At 41.2% G+C, this 19,282-nt stretch overlaps 1 protein-coding gene across 1 annotated transcript; it reads left to right on the forward strand.

Moving 5' to 3' along the window:
• Nucleotides 1-221: 221 nt before the first annotated feature.
• On the forward strand, nt 222-18,677 carry thbs4a (thrombospondin 4a). The gene is made up of 23 exons (XM_088995497.1): nt 222-397; nt 3,241-3,438; nt 3,514-3,749; nt 3,829-3,931; nt 4,750-4,841; nt 5,269-5,320; nt 5,496-5,689; nt 6,524-6,661; nt 6,923-7,003; nt 7,086-7,238; nt 7,374-7,478; nt 7,666-7,773; nt 7,845-8,004; nt 9,755-9,873; nt 9,959-10,011; nt 15,948-16,032; nt 16,711-16,807; nt 16,944-17,122; nt 17,614-17,662; nt 17,738-17,934; nt 18,010-18,182; nt 18,247-18,386; nt 18,461-18,677. The coding sequence occupies exons 1-23, from the start codon at nt 319-321 to the stop codon at nt 18,508-18,510; spliced, it is 2,841 nt and encodes a 946-aa protein (XP_088851623.1). The 5' UTR covers nt 222-318; the 3' UTR covers nt 18,511-18,677.
• Nucleotides 18,678-19,282: the final 605 nt, after the last annotated feature.

A 19,282-nucleotide genomic window follows, 5' to 3' on the forward strand; every position in this document is an offset into this window, starting at 1 on the left:
AACATCCCCACAAAAATAATTCAGGGATGCCTCATTTTATCTACAGTATATATTCGCTCCCATTCGGTTACATTTTTCACTTTCACGTTATTTCCAACCTTTCTTTTTTATTGGTGTGTGAGTCTATGACCACTGACACTGTTTTGCAAAATACAGTACGAGGGCGGGCACTTCACTCTGTTTTTAAAGCTACGCCTGTGGCCAAATAGACACCTCACCTCTGCTGAGAATTTGCCTCAACATCTGGGTGCTAGACTTTCTCCAGAACTTTCGAGTCAAACTTTTCAGAGCAGATCATTTTTTTGAACTGGAAAAACGATGATTGTGTGGCCTGGAGTCTTGGCTCTGTCTCTGGTGCTGCATCAGTTGGTGATCACTACGACAGCGCAAGGCATTGGTGAGTCCTGGCTACCGTTTTTCTTTTGTACTTGTGCCAACAGTATTTAATGCAGGATTGTGTTGTGATGCATTTTAAAGTGGAGGGTATTCATTGGGAAAGTACATTTACAGTAATGGGTTCATGCATATAGTCTGGAATGATATGGTTTGAAAATTGACAATTATGATTTAGAAAAAGCTTTGTCTTCAGGACGACTGATATGCTGAAACTGGGAATTTTCAAGAGCTCAAACAGTTCACTAAAGTGTTTAATTCTGTTAGACGACACCAATTGCAACAAAGCACTACGATTGGTTGATCATTCCCGAAAATGATTCAACTTTAGTGTTGACCAAGTTAAATGCAATGTTTTGATGGTTGCTGATTCAAACAGAATTTTAGTTGAAATTAAGGAATATTCCTTCTGCTGTTTGGAGCCTTGGGCACACTCTGTTTTTAATCTAAATTCTGAACAATTAACAAATTACTTTAATCAGCTGTTTTAATATTTATCATTTTATTTATGATTTTATTGTTCTTTTAATTGTAAAGTGTCCTTGGGTGCTTTGAAAGGCACTTGTAAATTACATGTATTATTATTAATATAATTAAGATATTAATCAATGACTTATTGGTGCAGCCATCACTATGGTACAAGCTGACTTTTGGGAGCATTGTTAGGAAGTGAAATTGCATTGTGTAGCCTTGACTGTGCAAATTCACTTGTTTTCAGGAGCTTGGAGGAATAACATTGAATAGGAGAGTCTTGATTAGTAAAGCAGCTCTACCTGGCATCTGAAAAAGTGCATCTGCCTGATTGCCTTGGAAACAACATTGCATTTCTTTCCACATCATTTTCCTGTCAAACGACCGCCTGCATGCAATGTGAATGTGAAACAAGTGGCTTGGCTCCAGTGGAAAGAGTGTGCGCCTCCGTTTAAGCTCCTCGAGGCAGTTCCACAGTCTTTCGTCACTCTATAAAAGACAGCAGATTCGAAACATGAGTGGTTTCTCACACATTTACGTAGGTCACAATCACACCATGTCATACTTAAAAGTGACTCAGTAAAGGCAATCCACCGTACCCTGGAGCGCTAAATGGATGCTTTTGCGTTTTTTATGGCAGGTTGTGGTTCGCTGAGTTCCTAAAAGCAGACTCATGTCAAAGCAATAAGACCAGCCTGTCCTAAAACTTGTGTTCCTTGGGGATGTCATCAACTCAATTTTTTTTAATTGGTCAGTTCTTAAATGTCAAATCGGGTTTTACTGCTGTAGTTCCCTCCAACATTTTTGGAAAGGCCTGGCAAATTCCTTTGTTTTATTGTATACTGTAACTATTTGAGTTACTGATCAAAGGAGTTGTAGGAACCAAAAATTCCAAAGTGCAGCTTTTATTTTCATGCTATTCACATATACATCTGTTAAACAGCTCAGGGGAGAGCGCCTTCTGTTTAAAGCCGGCAACTTTTCAAGTGAACAAAATTATTGGAACACATGTTTTTTTTTCAATGTAAAGTGATAACATTTAGTAGCACTTCACTTGAAAGGTATCAATTGACTTCACCATAGAGTTCGTTGCATTCTTTCTGCTTTTGAAAAGTTTTTCCAGGCCTCTTCTGAAGCCTCGCTCAGTTCTTGATTGGTTGTCCGGATTTCTCCCTTCATTCTCCTCTTCAATATATGCTCTATTGAGTCAAATTCGGGTAATTTATCCAGTTTAAGAACTTACACTTTTCTTGTCTGATGAAGTCATTTGTTTTGTTGATAGCTTGATTTGGGTTATTATTTTGTTGCATGATGAAACTTCTCCCAAGAAGGTTGGATGCATTTTTTTCTGAAATTGCAAGGAAAAATAGTTCTACTGTCACCATCATGACTCACATAATCCGTAAAGACCGTAAAATTTGTTGCATCCATTTTGTGTCTTATCGCTATACTTTTTTTTTGCAAAATCCCTTCTGATGGTTTTTGCTGCTGACTGGTTTGTATTACTTTTGCTCACCTAAAACGTGGCTGGCTTCAAACCAAAGCTGCTCTTTCCTGAGTTGTTGAACACATCAAGACGTAAATACCACGTGTCTCGTCTCGGTTTGCAACCAACGGATGGCAATAACGCGCCCAGGCTGCAACTGCACAGGTGTTGGTCGTTTTAATCAGTGGCAGTTAAAAGGACTCCCGGCACAACAATTCAGTGTCATGTCATTGTTTGTTTCACCCTGTCAGGTTCGTTTCATCTTGTCATGTTTTACTCGTGGTTTTGTTTGCTACCTTGGGCCTTTTTGTTCTGATGGCTTTGTTGTTGAAGATTTTGTTCCTGCTTACCTTATTTCATACAATTTCAGAATCAGAAAACCTTTATTCGTCCCACAATGGGGAAATTTGTCAAATACACCCTGCTCCTCCCTCCTGCTGGCATTTTTGAAGTCCACTACCACCTAGCAAATCGTGACACCATGAAAGAAAAACTGGAATTTGGAAATTTGGTCTCCTATTTAACAAAGTTGAGTCATGTTGACCTGAATTTGGTTCAGAAACCCAAAGGTCTTTGGTATAAAACAAAAACAAACCTTGCCGTTCCAATACTATTGGAGGGGACTTCATGTCTGTTGATACAGCCAACCCAATGCAATTCAATGCAATACATGTTTACCATCCACTGAACAGACGTCTCTGGGAATGAAAATGACTGTATAATCAATAAAGTTGTCAATGTGACATAAAACTGATTCCTATTTGTGTGATGTCCCAATGGGAAAATATTGATCATCTCCCACAAGTCTGGTGTTGACCACCATCATGAAATGTATGTTGGCCTTTGAGAGGTTCTGCTTATGTTGTTGGTAACAAGTTTTCCTGTGTTAGTGTACGACCTTCTGGTTTCGCCTGACTGTCTGCCAGACTTACTTCAAGGAAGCTTAAAGAATAAAGGGCGGGATGAGGCCTTCCTGCTCTCGTCTTTCAAACTCCAAACCAAGGCGCCCACATCCATTTTCAGCATCGTTAACCCTAAAGATAACAGCAAGTACCTGGAGCTCAATGTGCAGGCCAAACTAAGCAAAGGTGAGAGTGGGGACTACCAAATCCTGCCCTGCCAGTGCCACCGTCGCTCTCACTCAACGTGATCTCTGTCTCTAGTCACCCTGCGTTACCAGAAGATCGATGGCAGATATGCCGCAACCAGTTTTAATCATGGTTCCCTGGCCGATGGCAATGACCACCACGTTCTGCTGCATGCCAGTGGTCTGCAACGCGGCCCCCCTCGCCTCAACATCTATGTAGACTGCAGGTTGGCCCACACTCTGAACGACCTGCCGGCTGCCTTTGGGTCCATCCCTCGCGGTCCGAATTCAGTCGCACTTAGGACGCTCCAGGTACTAGAAATGAATTGACTTTTTCATCACATCTTAACTGGTGTTATTGACTCGTATTTCTTTTGCACTTGTGATGAAGGGAGGCATAACCGACATGAAACTGGTGATTAACGACTCCATAGACAACGTGGCAACACTGCAGGACTGCAGCTCGGATCGCAGTGAACCTCTGAAGCTGTTGCGTAAGAGAACAATGACACGCTTACACATGGTATGGGAAAGGGCAGCATTTCTCCTGATGTTCGGGGTTCCAATTTATGCTGTGACATTCCTGTGAGGAGTTTGTCTCAGCTTCCCCCGACGTTCCAAAAATCACTCCTCTCTTTTAAATGCAAAATATATAGCAATACAGTAAAGTCTCGTTATATCGATATCGGATATATCGATAGTCCCGGTTATATCGATACTATTTCTATGCACGCACGGAGAAAATTACATGCAAACAGGGTATCGATAGTCCCGGTTATATCGATATTTTTCGGACTCCCTTGAATATCGATATAACGAGACTTTACTGTATATATCTTTTACTTTCGATCTGAATTAAAATAATTTTGTTACTTTGTAACCAGACATCCCATCAAATGTCCTGTAGGTTTTTGGGATCATAGAAATTTAATGTATGCATAGCGTATGTAGTGTGACATGTATGAAGACAATGATGCTGGCAGCTCGCTGGTCCAGTGGTTAGCATGTCAACCTCACAGTGCAAAGCTAACAGTTTCAATTCCAGCTATGGCCTCCCTGTGGAAAATCAATGAATGAATCAATCAATCAATCAATCAATCATTAATGAAGAATATAATGATGCTGAAGGCTTTTGTTCAATGTCATAAATAAATCCATTCAACTGTAAAACATTCTTCCGGCCATATGCGATGTGACATTCTTGCAGCCATATGCAATGTGATCCCCAGTCTTTCAGTTCAAAATGCTTTCAGGGTATTGAGTGGTAATGTCCCAGCATAATTCAAAGTATGACAGTGTGGCGTACTTTCAGGTTTCCAGGCAGGCCAAAGTATCCAGGGGCAGACCACAATGCAGGAATTAAGGAGCATGTTGGCTGAGATGAAGGAAATGCTCGATCAGCAGGTAATTTGTTTGAGATTGTTTCGAGCAAAGAAAAGAAACACGTACATCATCGGACATGGCGGATGATTGGCGAACTTTGGCCCAAGAATTATTCACAAGACAATGTTTTTGAATGATTAAGAAATCAAGGCCTTGTCAAGGTGATTATAGGTAGATCCATCACATATATGTAGTACCAGCTGTACTGGAACCTACGAATATAAAGTAAAAAATTTAATCCTATTTGCAATTCTGTTGAGTGTGCTTTTACTTTTGGGCAAAATTCGGTTTTGGAATTATGTAAACTTCTCTTCAAAAGTGACCTGGTGGGGTTCTGGAATCGCTTTGTTTTTGAGGCCAAACGTGACATATATCAAAGCAGAAACCAGTGGAGACATCAACTAAAGTATGCTGACTAATTTTGGGTTTCACTATATTTCTGTCCAAGATAAAAGAGACCAATTTTCTAAGGAACACCATCACTGAGTGTCTTCCTTGTGGTAAGTAAAATGGAAACACCAAGTCCCCCCCCCCTTTTTTTTTACTCCACTCAATTGAAAAGATGTCTGGATAAAATATTTTGGTCCACGTGCAGCGGTGACTAAGTTCAAGACTGGACTGTTTATTTTTCCTTCTTGATCTCACTCGGTGTTTATGGTCAAATATTGTCCTCAGGTCCTGACGGAAAACCAACTAACCCAGGTTCACCTCCAACAAGCCCGGGCCAGTACCATATGCCTCCTTCTTGTCCACCTGGAACGTGTTTCCGCCAGGACATGTGCATTCCCTCTTCAACGGGAGGGTACCAGTGCGCTCCTTGTCCTGAAGGATATACGGGGGATGGAGTTCACTGCGATGACATCGACGAGGTACTGAACCGTGTTCACATACAATACAATATATATTAATTTATATGGCACTTTAACAACAGCCGAAGCTGTAACAAAGCACTTAACATGGTCAACTATTATGTAGAGGAAATAAAGCAGTCACAAAGATAGTAGAAAGCACCTGAGAGTGAAACCAAGATCAAGCCTGAATCATGCTGTGTCAAATGCGAAAGAGTACAAGTGAGTTTTGAGGCAGGTTTTCGAGATGGGCAGTGAGGGGCTTGCCGAATGTTCAGTGGCCGGTCATTCCAGAGAGTGGGACCAGCAACAGAAAAGGCTTGATCCCTTTTGAGCTTCCGTTTAGTTTTTGGCGCATCTAATAATGTCTGGTCAGCAGCCCTGAGGTGCCGGGAAGGTGTGTAGGGGTGGATGAGGTCTATGAGGTAAGGAGGAGAGAAGATTTGAAGACAAATAATAAGATCTTGAAAAGAGCTAAAAATGTATAGGGAGCCAGTGAAGGCATGCCAGGCTAGGAGTTGTGTGCTCCCTCTTACCAGTACCAGTCAAGAGGCGAGCGGCAGCATTCTGGACCAGCTGGAGACGCTTCATAGGAGATTGTCTGACTACAAACTAACGCGCATTGCAGTAATCGAGCTGAGATATGAAAAATACATCAATTACTGCTTGAAGGTGCTCATAAGAAAGGTTGTATTTTAGCCAGTTGCCTAAGATGAAAGAAGCTGATGTAACAACAGTACCGCTTTGTCGGTCAAGTTTAAAGTCGCCGTCCAGTTTAAGACCCAACCAAGTTTGAGACTGACATATTGTCAAAAAGACAGCGTGCCATTAACGAGTTGTGATCTTGTGTTTTAGTGCCAGTTCAATCCATGTTTTCCCGGCGTAAGGTGTGAGAACACTGAGCCTGGGTTCCGATGTGGAAAATGTCCTTCGGGCTACGGGGGACCAGAAATAAACGGAGTTGGAGTGTCCGATGCTCAATCTAACAAGCAGGTATAAACCATCTACGTTGGGAAGTCATCAATCCTTTTTGTTACTGTACATAAGTAAATGTGTATGGTATCTGTACTTTTCTCAAGTATATGTATTTTTCCAATGACCACTTTTTTGATGCATCAAGTTCTGTGTGAGAGTCTACTGAGTGGGTTGTTCATATTATAGTGGCACTAAAAACCAAGCTGGCATGGAAAAGAATCAACATCTTTGAAGAAATAAAATGACCATTTTCTTTCCCCCATTTGTGTTCTCTCCAAGCTCTGTGAGGATATAGACGAGTGCACAAACCCGCCTGCCCATGGAGGCTGCACTGCTAACTCCCACTGCTACAATACAATCGTAAGAAAAAATAAGGAACAACTACAGAGTTCTTCTCAAAAGCTTCAAAGCCACCTGACCGGTGACCAAGCACTGTCTCCAGGGAGCCTTTCTCTGTGGGGACTGTCAAAATGGCTTCACAGGTGACCAGACTAGTGGCTGCCATGGCACCAGACTCTGTTCTAACGGGCAGCCCAACCCATGTGACCTCAATGGCGAGTGTGTTGTGCAGCGCGACGGCACTATCGGCTGTGTGGTGAGATCAACAAATTAGCCTGTTCCCCATCACTTGAATGATCGTTTTGAGGTTTTATTGTATTGTGTTGGTGAAACTTTGGCATTTCTTAAAAAAATATATAATACAAATCCTCCTTTTGCTTGCGTATGTTAGTGTAATATTGGTTGGGCAGGCGATGGCTACAAATGTGGAAAGGACACCGATATTGATGCATATCCTGACATTAGTCTTGATTGCCCAGGAATCAACTGTAAGAAGGTGAGACTCTTACTCTTGCTTTCCCAATTTACTTTTGTAGTTATTTAAACACAGTCCTACCTAACCTACTTACACCCTATCTCAGTACATTCCTACCTAAGTCTCTCACCCACCTACCTACATTGTCTTCTTTTCTACTTAGTGTATGTAATCTCGCCTATAAATTGTGTTCCAATGTTGTTTGTAGGACAACTGCGTGTTTGTGCCAAATTCTGGCCAGGAGGATGCTGACGGAGACGGAGTCGGTGACGCCTGCGATGAGGACGCAGATAGCGATGGCATCAGTAACACAGATGTAGCTAATATTTCCACCTATATCTTGGTTATTTCGAAGGCTATGATTCACACTTTGTATGAACATCCCAGGACAACTGCTGGCTGGTTCCGAATGTGGACCAGAGAAACAACGATAAGGATCTCCATGGTGACGCCTGTGACAACTGCAAAACAGTGGAAAATCCCTCCCAAAAAGATAGAGACAAAGATGGATTGGGAGATGAATGTGATGACGACATGGATGGGGATAGTAAGTTTGTGCCCTTATTGCCAGTTTCAACAACATTCCATGCATGTGGCCATTACGGCATACCTGTCAACCTTGGCTAATAGCTGCCCTTATAAATGATTGCAATTCCCATATAAAAGTTGTAGTATGCCCTACATTGTTTGAAATGATAAAAAAAAACGCAAATACAAGCGGAAATGCAGACAGTTTCGATCTCATCGTACGCAGCGATAAACAAATCTACGAATGAGGATTACTTTTGGTGGTTTGCCGTGAAATCGGCGGCAGCATTGTCATTGGCTACCAGTAGTGGAGACAAACTGGATTTGAGCCAAAATGGTCTTTGTAAGATCGGTTTACATTTTTTTCCCATCAAAAATGTGTAGTATGCCGTACATTATTTGAAATGATAAAAAAGTGTAAAATATGGTGAACACGTATAAATTGACAGGTGTGCCATTACAGGGAGTAACTATAAAGTAAAAAATAAAGTAACTATCACTTGCTTTCATTAGGACATCCCAAGACTGAAAAATGTCATCAAACTTTACACCCTATTTTGTAATGCATGTTTTGAGGGGGCAGTCCTGTCTAATGCAAATGAGCTGCTGCTTATTATGCAATTGACCACAGAGAGAAAAACATTGTGATGTCATAGTTAGGCAAAATGTCTCGTTGAGAAGAACCTATTTTGAAAAGTAGCAGTTGTAAAAAGATTTTGTGGAGTAATTTAACATTTGATGTGTGGGGTGGCAACCCAACTATTATTTTACATGCATTCAAAAGTAAATATCCCATATTTGTTTACCTACAAATGGTGACAATTACAGGGGGTCTTTTTTGTAAATGTCATGAACTAGCTGAAGTCAAAGTTTGGATGCGTTAATAAATGCGTTGTGACTGTTTTTTTCTAACATCAAATTACATTAAATATGTCCATTTGAGACATTGGAAAGCACTTTGTGAAGTCCAAACCATCAAAGTCCTGTTTTTAATTTTGACCCCTCTCACAGCAACAACAAAAATATTGTTTACATTCCGTACATTTTGAGTTAGCATACCTAGCGCATGCTAAAGTACAAAAATGTTCATATCCTGTGACTGTAAAGTGTCCTTGAGAGTTTTGAAAGGCGCTTATAAATTAAATGTATTATTATTATTATTATTATTATTATTATTATTATTATAGCGTCTCTCGCTAGCGAGTTGGCAAAACGCTATCTGTTCACCGTCCTCCTGCTCTGACCACGTCCCACCTCCTTTTGCTAGGTCATTTATGGTACATTGAAGTAAGCTCAGGCGTCACCATGCAGTTCTCCTGAAAATAGTGTGAAATGTTCAAATGTTCCAAGTGTAATTACAAGAGTATTTCACCATCTTCCCTTCCACTCCTCCCTTCAATGCTAAATTTCCTCATGTTTTCCACTGGTGACTTCAACTCCTTGTGTGTACCATTGTTTCCCAGACATATTATGTTCGTTCTGGTGACGACACAGCTGAATTTCAAGCTCCTAATTACGGTATTAGGTCTGAGGTTGGATTGGTGGTAATAATGTTGAATATTGCTCATGTCTGCCTCGTCCCAAAAATATTTTCCATACAGACGTCCGACAATTATTGAGGGGCTCTGGAAACTAGTTGACCCCTGTCTTAGACACATGCGCGGACATTTGGCACATGGACTTGTCTGGGTAGATTTTTGGATTTATGCTGTTGACGATTTAGTCTATTCTATAACACTGTCAGAGTAAAAAAAGATCCTATCTATCAGATTTGAAGAATGACGTGGACAATTGCCCACATGTGGCTAACTCGGATCAGAATGACAAAGATAATGACGGCGTGGGAGATGCTTGTGACAGCTGTCCTGACATGGCGAACCCTAACCAGGTAAGAACCCCCCGCCCCCATCCCCCAGAACAGTGACCTAAATTTTCAAAAGGCTGAGAACCTTTTTTCTTTTTCCTGATTGCAGTCTGATTCGGACAATGACCTTGTAGGCGATACCTGTGATGACAACATTGACACGTAAGCACTCGTCCATCTGTTGTTTAATTGTGAACTCACACAAAAAATATTGTATACAAATTCATATTTTTGTTTTAAATGGTGGGAGATTATGCGAGAAAATATCAAAGACTATACAGGGCTGTATGAGAGTTGTTCATTACAATATATCGTGGATATACAGTGAGACCTCAGCTTACGAACACCGTATCTTACGAACCTTTCGTCTTACGAACGTCAAATTAATGAAACTTAAACCTTGAAATACGCACTACTTTTCGCGATACACACCCACCACGGCTGGCGGAGTGCTCTTCGGATCTGGCGGAGTGATCTTCGGATCTTCGGCGGAAGCACACGACCGAACAGCGCTCCATCCGGCGCTACTTTCCACGCCCCCTCTCTCTGAATTCACACGTCGATCGCCTCCGAGGAGCTTTTTGCAGATAATTTTACTATTATGGGACTGAAAAAAAACCACCACAGGCTCGTGTTCAGCCGGAGAAGACACAAAAAATAAAATCACAGTCGAGGAGAAGGAGATCATTGAGAAACACGAACGAGGTGTGCGTTTGTGGCGTCACATGTGCACAGCGCGGCTGTCATGTGAATCTCAGCCTGACACATCTCTCACGCTGTGTGTCACTTCCCTGAGATAAACATTCTCCATTTCCACCATTGCCACCATCCTTCGCCTAAAAGCTTTACATAGTAAAGCGTCGGCGACTCGTTGAAATGAAATGAAATTGAAGTGTCGCGATCGGCGGCGCCGCCCCATCTCTCAACTCGCACGTGACAATTTCGGCGTCATTAGTCACGTGAAAGCATCAACTAAATAACGCCTTTGTGTAAAGTTTACACAGCACTGTAAAGCTTTTAGGCGAAGGATGGTGGCAATGGTGGAAATGAAGAATGTTACTCTCAGGGAAGTGACACACAGCGTGAAAGATGTGTCAGGCTGAGATTCACATGACAGCCGCGGTGTGCACATGTGACACCACAAACGCACACCTTGTTCGTGTTTCTCACATCGACTAAATAACGCCTTTGTGTGAAGTTTACACAAAGGCGTAATTTAGTCGATGCTTTCACGTGACTAATGACACGTTTTATTCCGCGTCCGTGGAATCATCGGACTTGCGCCTTTGTCGTTATAAAATCTCTGCCAGCACCTACGGGACTCGAAGTGGATGCAGATGACATCGAGGAGCTTGTTGCTGACCATAATGAGGTCCTCAACACAGAGGATTTGATTTGTGCAGGCTTTTATTGAACAGTTCCATCCAGAAAAGGCTATGAGAATCAACATGATGAATGATAATGTAATGCCTCAGTTTCGTAAGACCTTACAAGTCAGAAAGCAACAGGTGTCAATTAAGAGCCATCAACGACCATCACAAATGCAAATAAAGTGACTTTATTATACAGTGCAGTGTATTTCTTTCATTACAATACAATAGCACGTTTATTATACATAGAATTGGTACTCTTCAGCCATAGACTATTACACCCGCGCTTTAAGAAGGAGAGTTACGTCGCTGCTTTCTACGGACTAATGTCACGTTTATCCGTTCCGAATGATCACTTGCGCCTTTGTCAAAAAAAAAAAAACATCTGGACACCTTGGTAAATATGGATTGTTGCATGATATCTAAGTGCATTTGTTGATTGCACTATGTACAGTCTTCTTTATAGAAGGTTTTTTGCACATCTACATTTGCACAGTATACAGTTGACATTTTTATTTTGTTATGCTTAGAATATCTTGTTTTCTATCCTTTCACTCCCACCCCAACCCCATCCCTCTTCAATTGCTGCTGTGGACTGCAAATTTCCCCATTGCGGGACGAATAAAGGTATTCTGATTCTGATCTGATTCTGATTCTGATTCTGAATGAGGATTACTTTTGGTGGTTTGCCGTGAAATCGGCGGCAGCATTGTCATTGGCTACCAGTAGTGGAGACAAACTGGATTTGAGCCAAAATGGTCTTTGTAAGATCGGTTTACATTTTTTTCCCATCAAAAATGTGTAGTATGCCGTACATTATTTGAAATGATAAAAAAGTGTAAAATATGGTGAACACGTATAAATTGACAGGTGTGCCATTACAGGGAGTAACTATAAAGTAAAAAATAAAGTAACTATCACTTGCTTTCATTAGGACATCCCAAGACTGAAAAATGTCATCAAACTTTACACCCTATTTTGTAATGCATGTTTTGAGGGGGCAGTCCTGTCTAATGCAAATGAGCTGCTGCTTATTATGCAATTGACCACAGAGAGAAAAACATTGTGATGTCATAGTTAGGCAAAATGTCTCGTTGAGAAGAACCTATTTTGAAAAGTAGCAGTTGTAAAAAGATTTTGTGGAGTAATTTAACATTTGATGTGTGGGGTGGCAACCCAACTATTATTTTACATGCATTCAAAAGTAAATATCCCATATTTGTTTACCTACAAATGGTGACAATTACAGGGGGTCTTTTTTGTAAATGTCATGAACTAGCTGAAGTCAAAGTTTGGATGCGTTAATAAATGCGTTGTGACTGTTTTTTTCTAACATCAAATTACATTAAATATGTCCATTTGAGACATTGGAAAGCACTTTGTGAAGTCCAAACCATCAAAGTCCTGTTTTTAATTTTGACCCCTCTCACAGCAACAACAAAAATATTGTTTACATTCCGTACATTTTGAGTTAGCATACCTAGCGCATGCTAAAGTACAAAAATGTTCATATCCTGTGACTGTAAAGTGTCCTTGAGAGTTTTGAAAGGCGCTTATAAATTAAATGTATTATTATTATTATTATTATTATTATAGCGTCTCTCGCTAGCGAGTTGGCAAAACGCTATCTGTTCACCGTCCTCCTGCTCTGACCACGTCCCACCTCCTTTTGCTAGGTCATTTATGGTACATTGAAGTAAGCTCAGGCGTCACCATGCAGTTCTCCTGAAAATAGTGTGAAATGTTCAAATGTTCCAAGTGTAATTACAAGAGTATTTCACCATCTTCCCTTCCACTCCTCCCTTCAATGCTAAATTTCCTCATGTTTTCCACTGGTGACTTCAACTCCTTGTGTGTACCATTGTTTCCCAGACATATTATGTTCGTTCTGGTGACTACACAGCTGAATTTCAAGCTCCTAATTACGGTATTAGGTCTGAGGTTGGATTGGTGGTAATAATGTTGAATATTGCTCATGTCTGCCTCGTCCCAAAAATATTTTCCATACAGACGTCCGACAATTATTGAGGGGCTCTGGAAACTAGTTGACCCCTGTCTTAGACACATGCGCGGACATTTGGCACATGGACTTGTCTGGGTAGATTTTTGGATTTATGCTGTTGACGATTTAGTCTATTCTATAACACTGTCAGAGTAAAAAAAGATCCTATCTATCAGATTTGAAGAATGACGTGGACAATTGCCCACATGTGGCTAACTCGGATCAGAATGACAAAGATAATGACGGCGTGGGAGATGCTTGTGACAGCTGTCCTGACATGGCGAACCCTAACCAGGTAAGAACCCCCCACCCCCATCCCCCAGAACAGTGACCTAAATTTTCAAAAGGCTGAGAACCTTTTTTCTTTTTCCTGATTGCAGTCTGATTCGGACAATGACCTTGTAGGCGATACCTGTGATGACAACATTGACACGTAAGCACTCATCCATCTGTTGTTTAATTATGAACTCACACAAAAAATATTGTATACAAATTCATATTTTTGTTTTAAATGGTGGGAGATTATGCGAGAAAATATCAAAGACTATACAGGGCTGTATGAGAGTTGTTCATTACAATATATCGTGGATATACAGTGAGACCTCAGCTTACGAACACCGTATCTTACGAACCTTTCGTCTTACGAACGTCAAATTAATGAAACTTAAACCTTGAAATACGCACTACTTTTCGCGATACACACCCACCACGGCTGGCGGAGTGCTCTTCGGATCTGGCGGAGTGATCTTCGGATCTTCGGCGGAAGCACACGACCGAACAGCGCTCCAGCCGGCGCTACTTTCCACGCCCCCTCTCTCTGAATTCACACGTCGATCGCCTCCGAGGAGCTTTTTGCAGATAATTTTACTATTATGGGACTGAAAAAAAACCACCACAGGCTCGTGTTCAGCCGGAGAAGACACAAAAAATAAAATCACAGTCGAGGAGAAGGAGATCATTGAGAAACACGAACGAGGTGTGCGTTTGTGGCGTCACATGTGCACAGCGCGGCTGTCATGTGAATCTCAGCCTGACACATCTCTCACGCTGTGTGTCACTTCCCTGAGATAAACATTCTCCATTTCCACCATTGCCACCATCCTTCGCCTAAAAGCTTTACATAGTAAAGCGTCGGCGACTCGTTGAAATGAAATGAAATTGAAGTGTCGCGATCGGCGGCGCCGCCCCATCTCTCAACTCGCACGTGACAATTTCGGCGTCATTAGTCACGTGAAAGCATCAACTAAATAACGCCTTTGTGTAAAGTTTACACAGCACTGTAAAGCTTTTAGGCGAAGGATGGTGGCAATGGTGGAAATGAAGAATGTTACTCTCAGGGAAGTGACACACAGCGTGAAAGATGTGTCAGGCTGAGATTCACATGACAGCCGCGGTGTGCACATGTGACACCACAAACGCAACCTTGTTCGTGTTTCACATCGACTAAATAACGCCTTTTGTGTGAAGTTTAACAAAAGCGTAATTTAGTCGATGCTTTCACGTGACTAATGACACGTTTTATTCCGCGTCCGTGGAATCATCGGACTTGCGCCTTTGTCGTTATAAAATCTCTGCCAGCACCTACGGGACTCGAAGTGGATGCAGATGACATCGAGGAGCTTGTTGCTGACCATAATGAGGTCCTCAACACAGAGGATTTGATTTGTGCAGGCTTTTATTGAACAGTTCCATCCAGAAAAGGCTATGAGAATCAACATGATGAATGATAATGTAATGCCTCAGTTTCGTAAGACCTTACAAGTCAGAAAGCAACAGGTGTCAATTAAGAGCCATCAACGACCATCACAAATGCAAATAAAGTGACTTTATTATACAGTGCAGTGTATTTCTTTCATTACAATACAATAGCACGTTTATTATACATAGAATAAGGTATGTTGTGTGTAGTTTTAAGGCTTATTTAGTTGAAAAGTATATTTTATGGAAACCTGGGAACGGATTATTCCCATTTTAATGGTTTCCTATGGGAAATTGTTTTTTTGTGACTTTTTGGCTTACACACTCTGTCTGGGAACCAATTAAGTTCGTAAGCTGAGGTCAAACTGTAATTCAAATTACAGTCTCGTTCGAAAAATATTTTAAGCTTAACTATATTTGTATGAATTAATCACCTTGTATGTCTCAAAACATTTGGGATTTAGCCAAAAATACTCAAAAGCTTGACCCTTTCCATGATTCTGAATGAGAATTTGTATTGAAATACCGTATTTTCCGGTGTATAATGCGCGCCCAAAAGCCTTGATTTTCTTCAAAAGATGACCCTGCGCCTTATACGCAGGTGCACCATATATGTGAAGTAATATTGAGCCACAACAGGTTTCGTAACTACTGTCAGCAGCCGCCGACTCCATTTCCCGCTGTTGAAGAAGTCGTGCGTAACCCCAGCCTCGACTGTAGCACCTTATATTTGGAAAACTTTTATATGTATGTTATATTTTATACATATATATGTTATATTTGGAAAACCGTTTTCATTCATTGAAGGTGTGCCTTATAGTTTGGTGCATCTTATACGTATATGGAAAAAGTTTAAGAATACACCATTCATTAGGGTTGCGCCTTATACTCCGTTGTGCCTTATACACTGTAAAATATAGTATGTTTATGTTGAACAACAATGTTAATGTTGAATAGAATGTAGAGGCAATTTTGCAAATCATAACTGTTCCGTGAAAAGCATTTGCAATTTTTCTTTTGTTGTTTAGTGATGGAGACGGCCATCAGAACAACAAAGATAACTGTCCCAATGTAATCAACTCTTCACAGTTGGACACAGACAAGGATGGCATGGTGGCGTACTTGTCATTTGTCTTCATTTCAAATCATAAACTCAGATGAACTACTGAGAACAAGAGTTGGCTAACTCCATTTTTGTACAACAATGAAGCCAGAAAAAGCCTTATTTCTGATTAACATGTCCTGAAATCAAAATTTAATTCCCATTTTGAGACAGAAGAAATATTGAGGGGTGTGTGGACTTGGACCACTAATTTGACAAGTGCATTGATATTATTTAATAATAATAATAATAATAATAATAATAATAATAATAATAATAATAATAATGAAGAAGAAGACCTTTATTTGGCACACAATGGAGAAATTTGCGATTATCATACCTGTTTCTTTCTTTTTTTCAAACAAACTAGGTACCAATTTGATCCACCTCTAAAATATATCATTACAATATTTGGCTAAAAGTAGAATCAATATGTTTTTATGTTATGTATGGTCCAAGCTTAAGATCGTTACATAATTACAAGTCATGCCAAAGCTGAGAAAACACAGTTTCTTTCCAAGCAACTTTCAAAAGCAATCATTGAATCTAAATAATCAAAGGGTTGTTATTACAAAAAATACATTTTAAAACCATTGTGCTGCAAAAAAAGTTATCCTGTTCTCGTTCTCTGTGGCTCATGTATGCTTGTCTGTAAAGACCTGACATGAAAGTTTCCACATTTTCGTCAGGGAGATGAATGTGACGATGACGACGACAATGACGGTGTTAAGGACGATGAGGACAACTGTAGATTAGTTGCCAACTCAGACCAAAAGGACACGGATAGTGAGTTGGCATTTTAACCCTTTCATGCACCATGTAACCTGATAACCTGATGAACTGTCCACTGTACTAACCACTGTCTCGAAAAGGTTAACAATACTGTTTTCCAAGTGTGTAAAACGAATGTTTCATGTTTCAGACGACAAAGTGGGTGACGCTTGCCAAGGCGACTTTGACAAAGACAATGTTATTGACATCGTCGACCACTGTCCAGAGAATGCTGAGGTCACCTTGACAGACTTCAGAGCCTATCAAACCGTTGTCCTGGATCCTGAGGGGGACTCGCAGATTGATCCCAATTGGGTGGTTCTTAACCAGGTGACCATGTAGCGCGACTTTTGCTACTGTCTGTATGTCAGAGATGTTTGTTCGGATACTGTGAATAAAGGCTCGAACATGTACTGCCGGCAGGGGACGTAGCTATTCATGACCGACGCCCAACCTCTGTAGCCCTCTGCCAAGCTATTTATTGAGAGTACATGCACATTTAAGTGATACATTAGTAAAACACAGTATTCCTGATTTGAATACCATGCCCTTGGATATCCCATGTTAAGAGCACCAACATCCATAAACCAACAGCACATAGACATTTTAATGGGTTGTCTTTCCACGATTTTGGAAAAATATGACTTTGTTTTTGTAAAGAAAAACTGCTAACTTTTGTATTCCAATGGTTCAAAGGGGTGCATGTGGTAGTTATGTACCGTATAAGTAGCATTTGCATAATTGGGGTGTTACTGTGATAAATGTCAAATATGGTCCAATAAAAATGGTACAATAATATCATTATGATTTATTTACAAAAGGGAATGGAGATAGTCCAGACCATGAATTCTGACCCAGGCCTGGCTGTAGGTGAGTAGTCCTAACTTCATGTTTTCTTTGATGGTCGAATGATCTTCCCCCAAATCCTGGCTCTGTGCTTTGCAGGCTACACGGCATTCAGTGGCGTGGACTTTGAGGGAACTTTCCACGTGAATACCGTGACAGATGATGACTACGCCGGCTTCATCTTCGGTTACCAAGACTCCTCTTCTTTCTATGTGGTCATGTGGAAACAGACGGAGCAAACCTACTGGCAAGCGGCGCCCTTCCGAGCAGTAGCCGAGCCAGGAATACAACTGAAGGTACATGCTTGTTGTCTTCATCCGTTTGGCAATTTCTTTCCCCACTTCCATCTTCTGTGCTTCTCTCCTCAACAGGCAGTGAAGTCCAAAACTGGTCCTGGAGAGTATCTAAGAAACTCTCTATGGCACACGGGAGATACTCCAGAGCAAGTTCGTCTTCTTTGGAAAGATCCCAGGAATGTGGGCTGGAAGGACAAAGTGTCCTACCGCTGGTTTCTCCAACACAGACCTCAAGTTGGATACATCAGGTGAACACAAATGCAGGTTCCTATGCATTCGCGGCACGAACTAACTAGTCGCCGTCTTAACTAGGGCTCGCTTCTTCGAGGGTTCGGACCTGGTGGCGGACACGGGTGTTATCCTTGACACCAGCATGAGAGGAGGCCGACTCGGTGTTTTTTGCTTCTCCCAAGAAAACATCATCTGGTCCAATTTGAAGTACAGATGTAATGGTGAGTGATATTTAGTGCATTTACCCCCACGGGAAGTGCAAATCCTTTACAACAAAGTGCCTCTTTTCTTGCAGACACCATCCCGGGAGACTATGAGCAGTTGAGTGCCCAAAACACTAATTGAAGGCTGACAAAGATCGTAAAATCTCACTTGCAGCCATGATAATAGTTGTTTACATCAACTCATGAACATGTGTATAAGCAGGCACTGAATGTGTTCACATTATCCAACGCAGTGCTTGTCATCTGGATGTTTTATTCTGTTCACAAAGATTTAATAAAATAAGTGAACTGAACTTCAAGCACGCAAGATATTTCATTCACAAAGTCTTTGTCAGAAGAATTGTTAAAAATATCATATCATGGGGCACTGAAGTGAAACTTTATAGTTTGTCGCCTTAGCCCCTCCCACTTCATCCCTTTATTTCAGTCTTGGAATGATTTGTGAACAATATTCTGCCCAAAAGGAAGGGAAGGCATTCCAGAGGATGAATGTCACAGATTAATTTGTATCTTTAACCCTCACATTTCATCTCATCTCCCGTACCGCTTATTCCTCATTAGGGTCGCGGGGGTTGCTGGAGCCTATCTCAGCTGTCTTCGGGCACGAGGCGGGGGGACACCCTGAATTGGTTGCCAGCCAATCGCAGGGCACACAAAGACATACAACAGTCACTCTCACACTCACACCTAGGGACAATTTGGAGTGGTCAATCTGCCTGCCATGCATGTTTTTGGAGTGTGGGAGGAAACCGGAGAAAACCCACGCGGGTCCGGGGAGAACATGCAAACTCCACACAGGGAGGCCGGACTTTTATATGTATGTTATATTTTATACATATATATGTTATATTTGGAAAACCGTTTTCATTCATTGAAGGTGTGCCTTATAGTTT

This window comes from Hippocampus bargibanti, linkage group LG04, assembly GCF_051943395.1.
Source record: "Hippocampus bargibanti isolate YZ-2025 linkage group LG04, ASM5194339v1, whole genome shotgun sequence".
NCBI classification, from domain to species: domain Eukaryota; kingdom Metazoa; phylum Chordata; class Actinopteri; order Syngnathiformes; family Syngnathidae; genus Hippocampus; species Hippocampus bargibanti.

Bases quoted from the DNA above. Each gene is read 5' to 3' on its own strand.
- thbs4a (XM_088995497.1), top strand. From the start codon at position 319: ATGATTGTGTGGCCTGGAGTCTTGGCTCTGTCTCTGGTGCTGCATCAG. The intron at 16,033-16,710 runs GTGGCGTACTTG...CATTTTCGTCAG, and splicing joins ACACAGACAAGGATGGCATG to GGAGATGAATGTGACGATGA. The intron at 17,123-17,613 runs GTGACCATGTAG...TATTTACAAAAG, and splicing joins ATTGGGTGGTTCTTAACCAG to GGAATGGAGATAGTCCAGAC.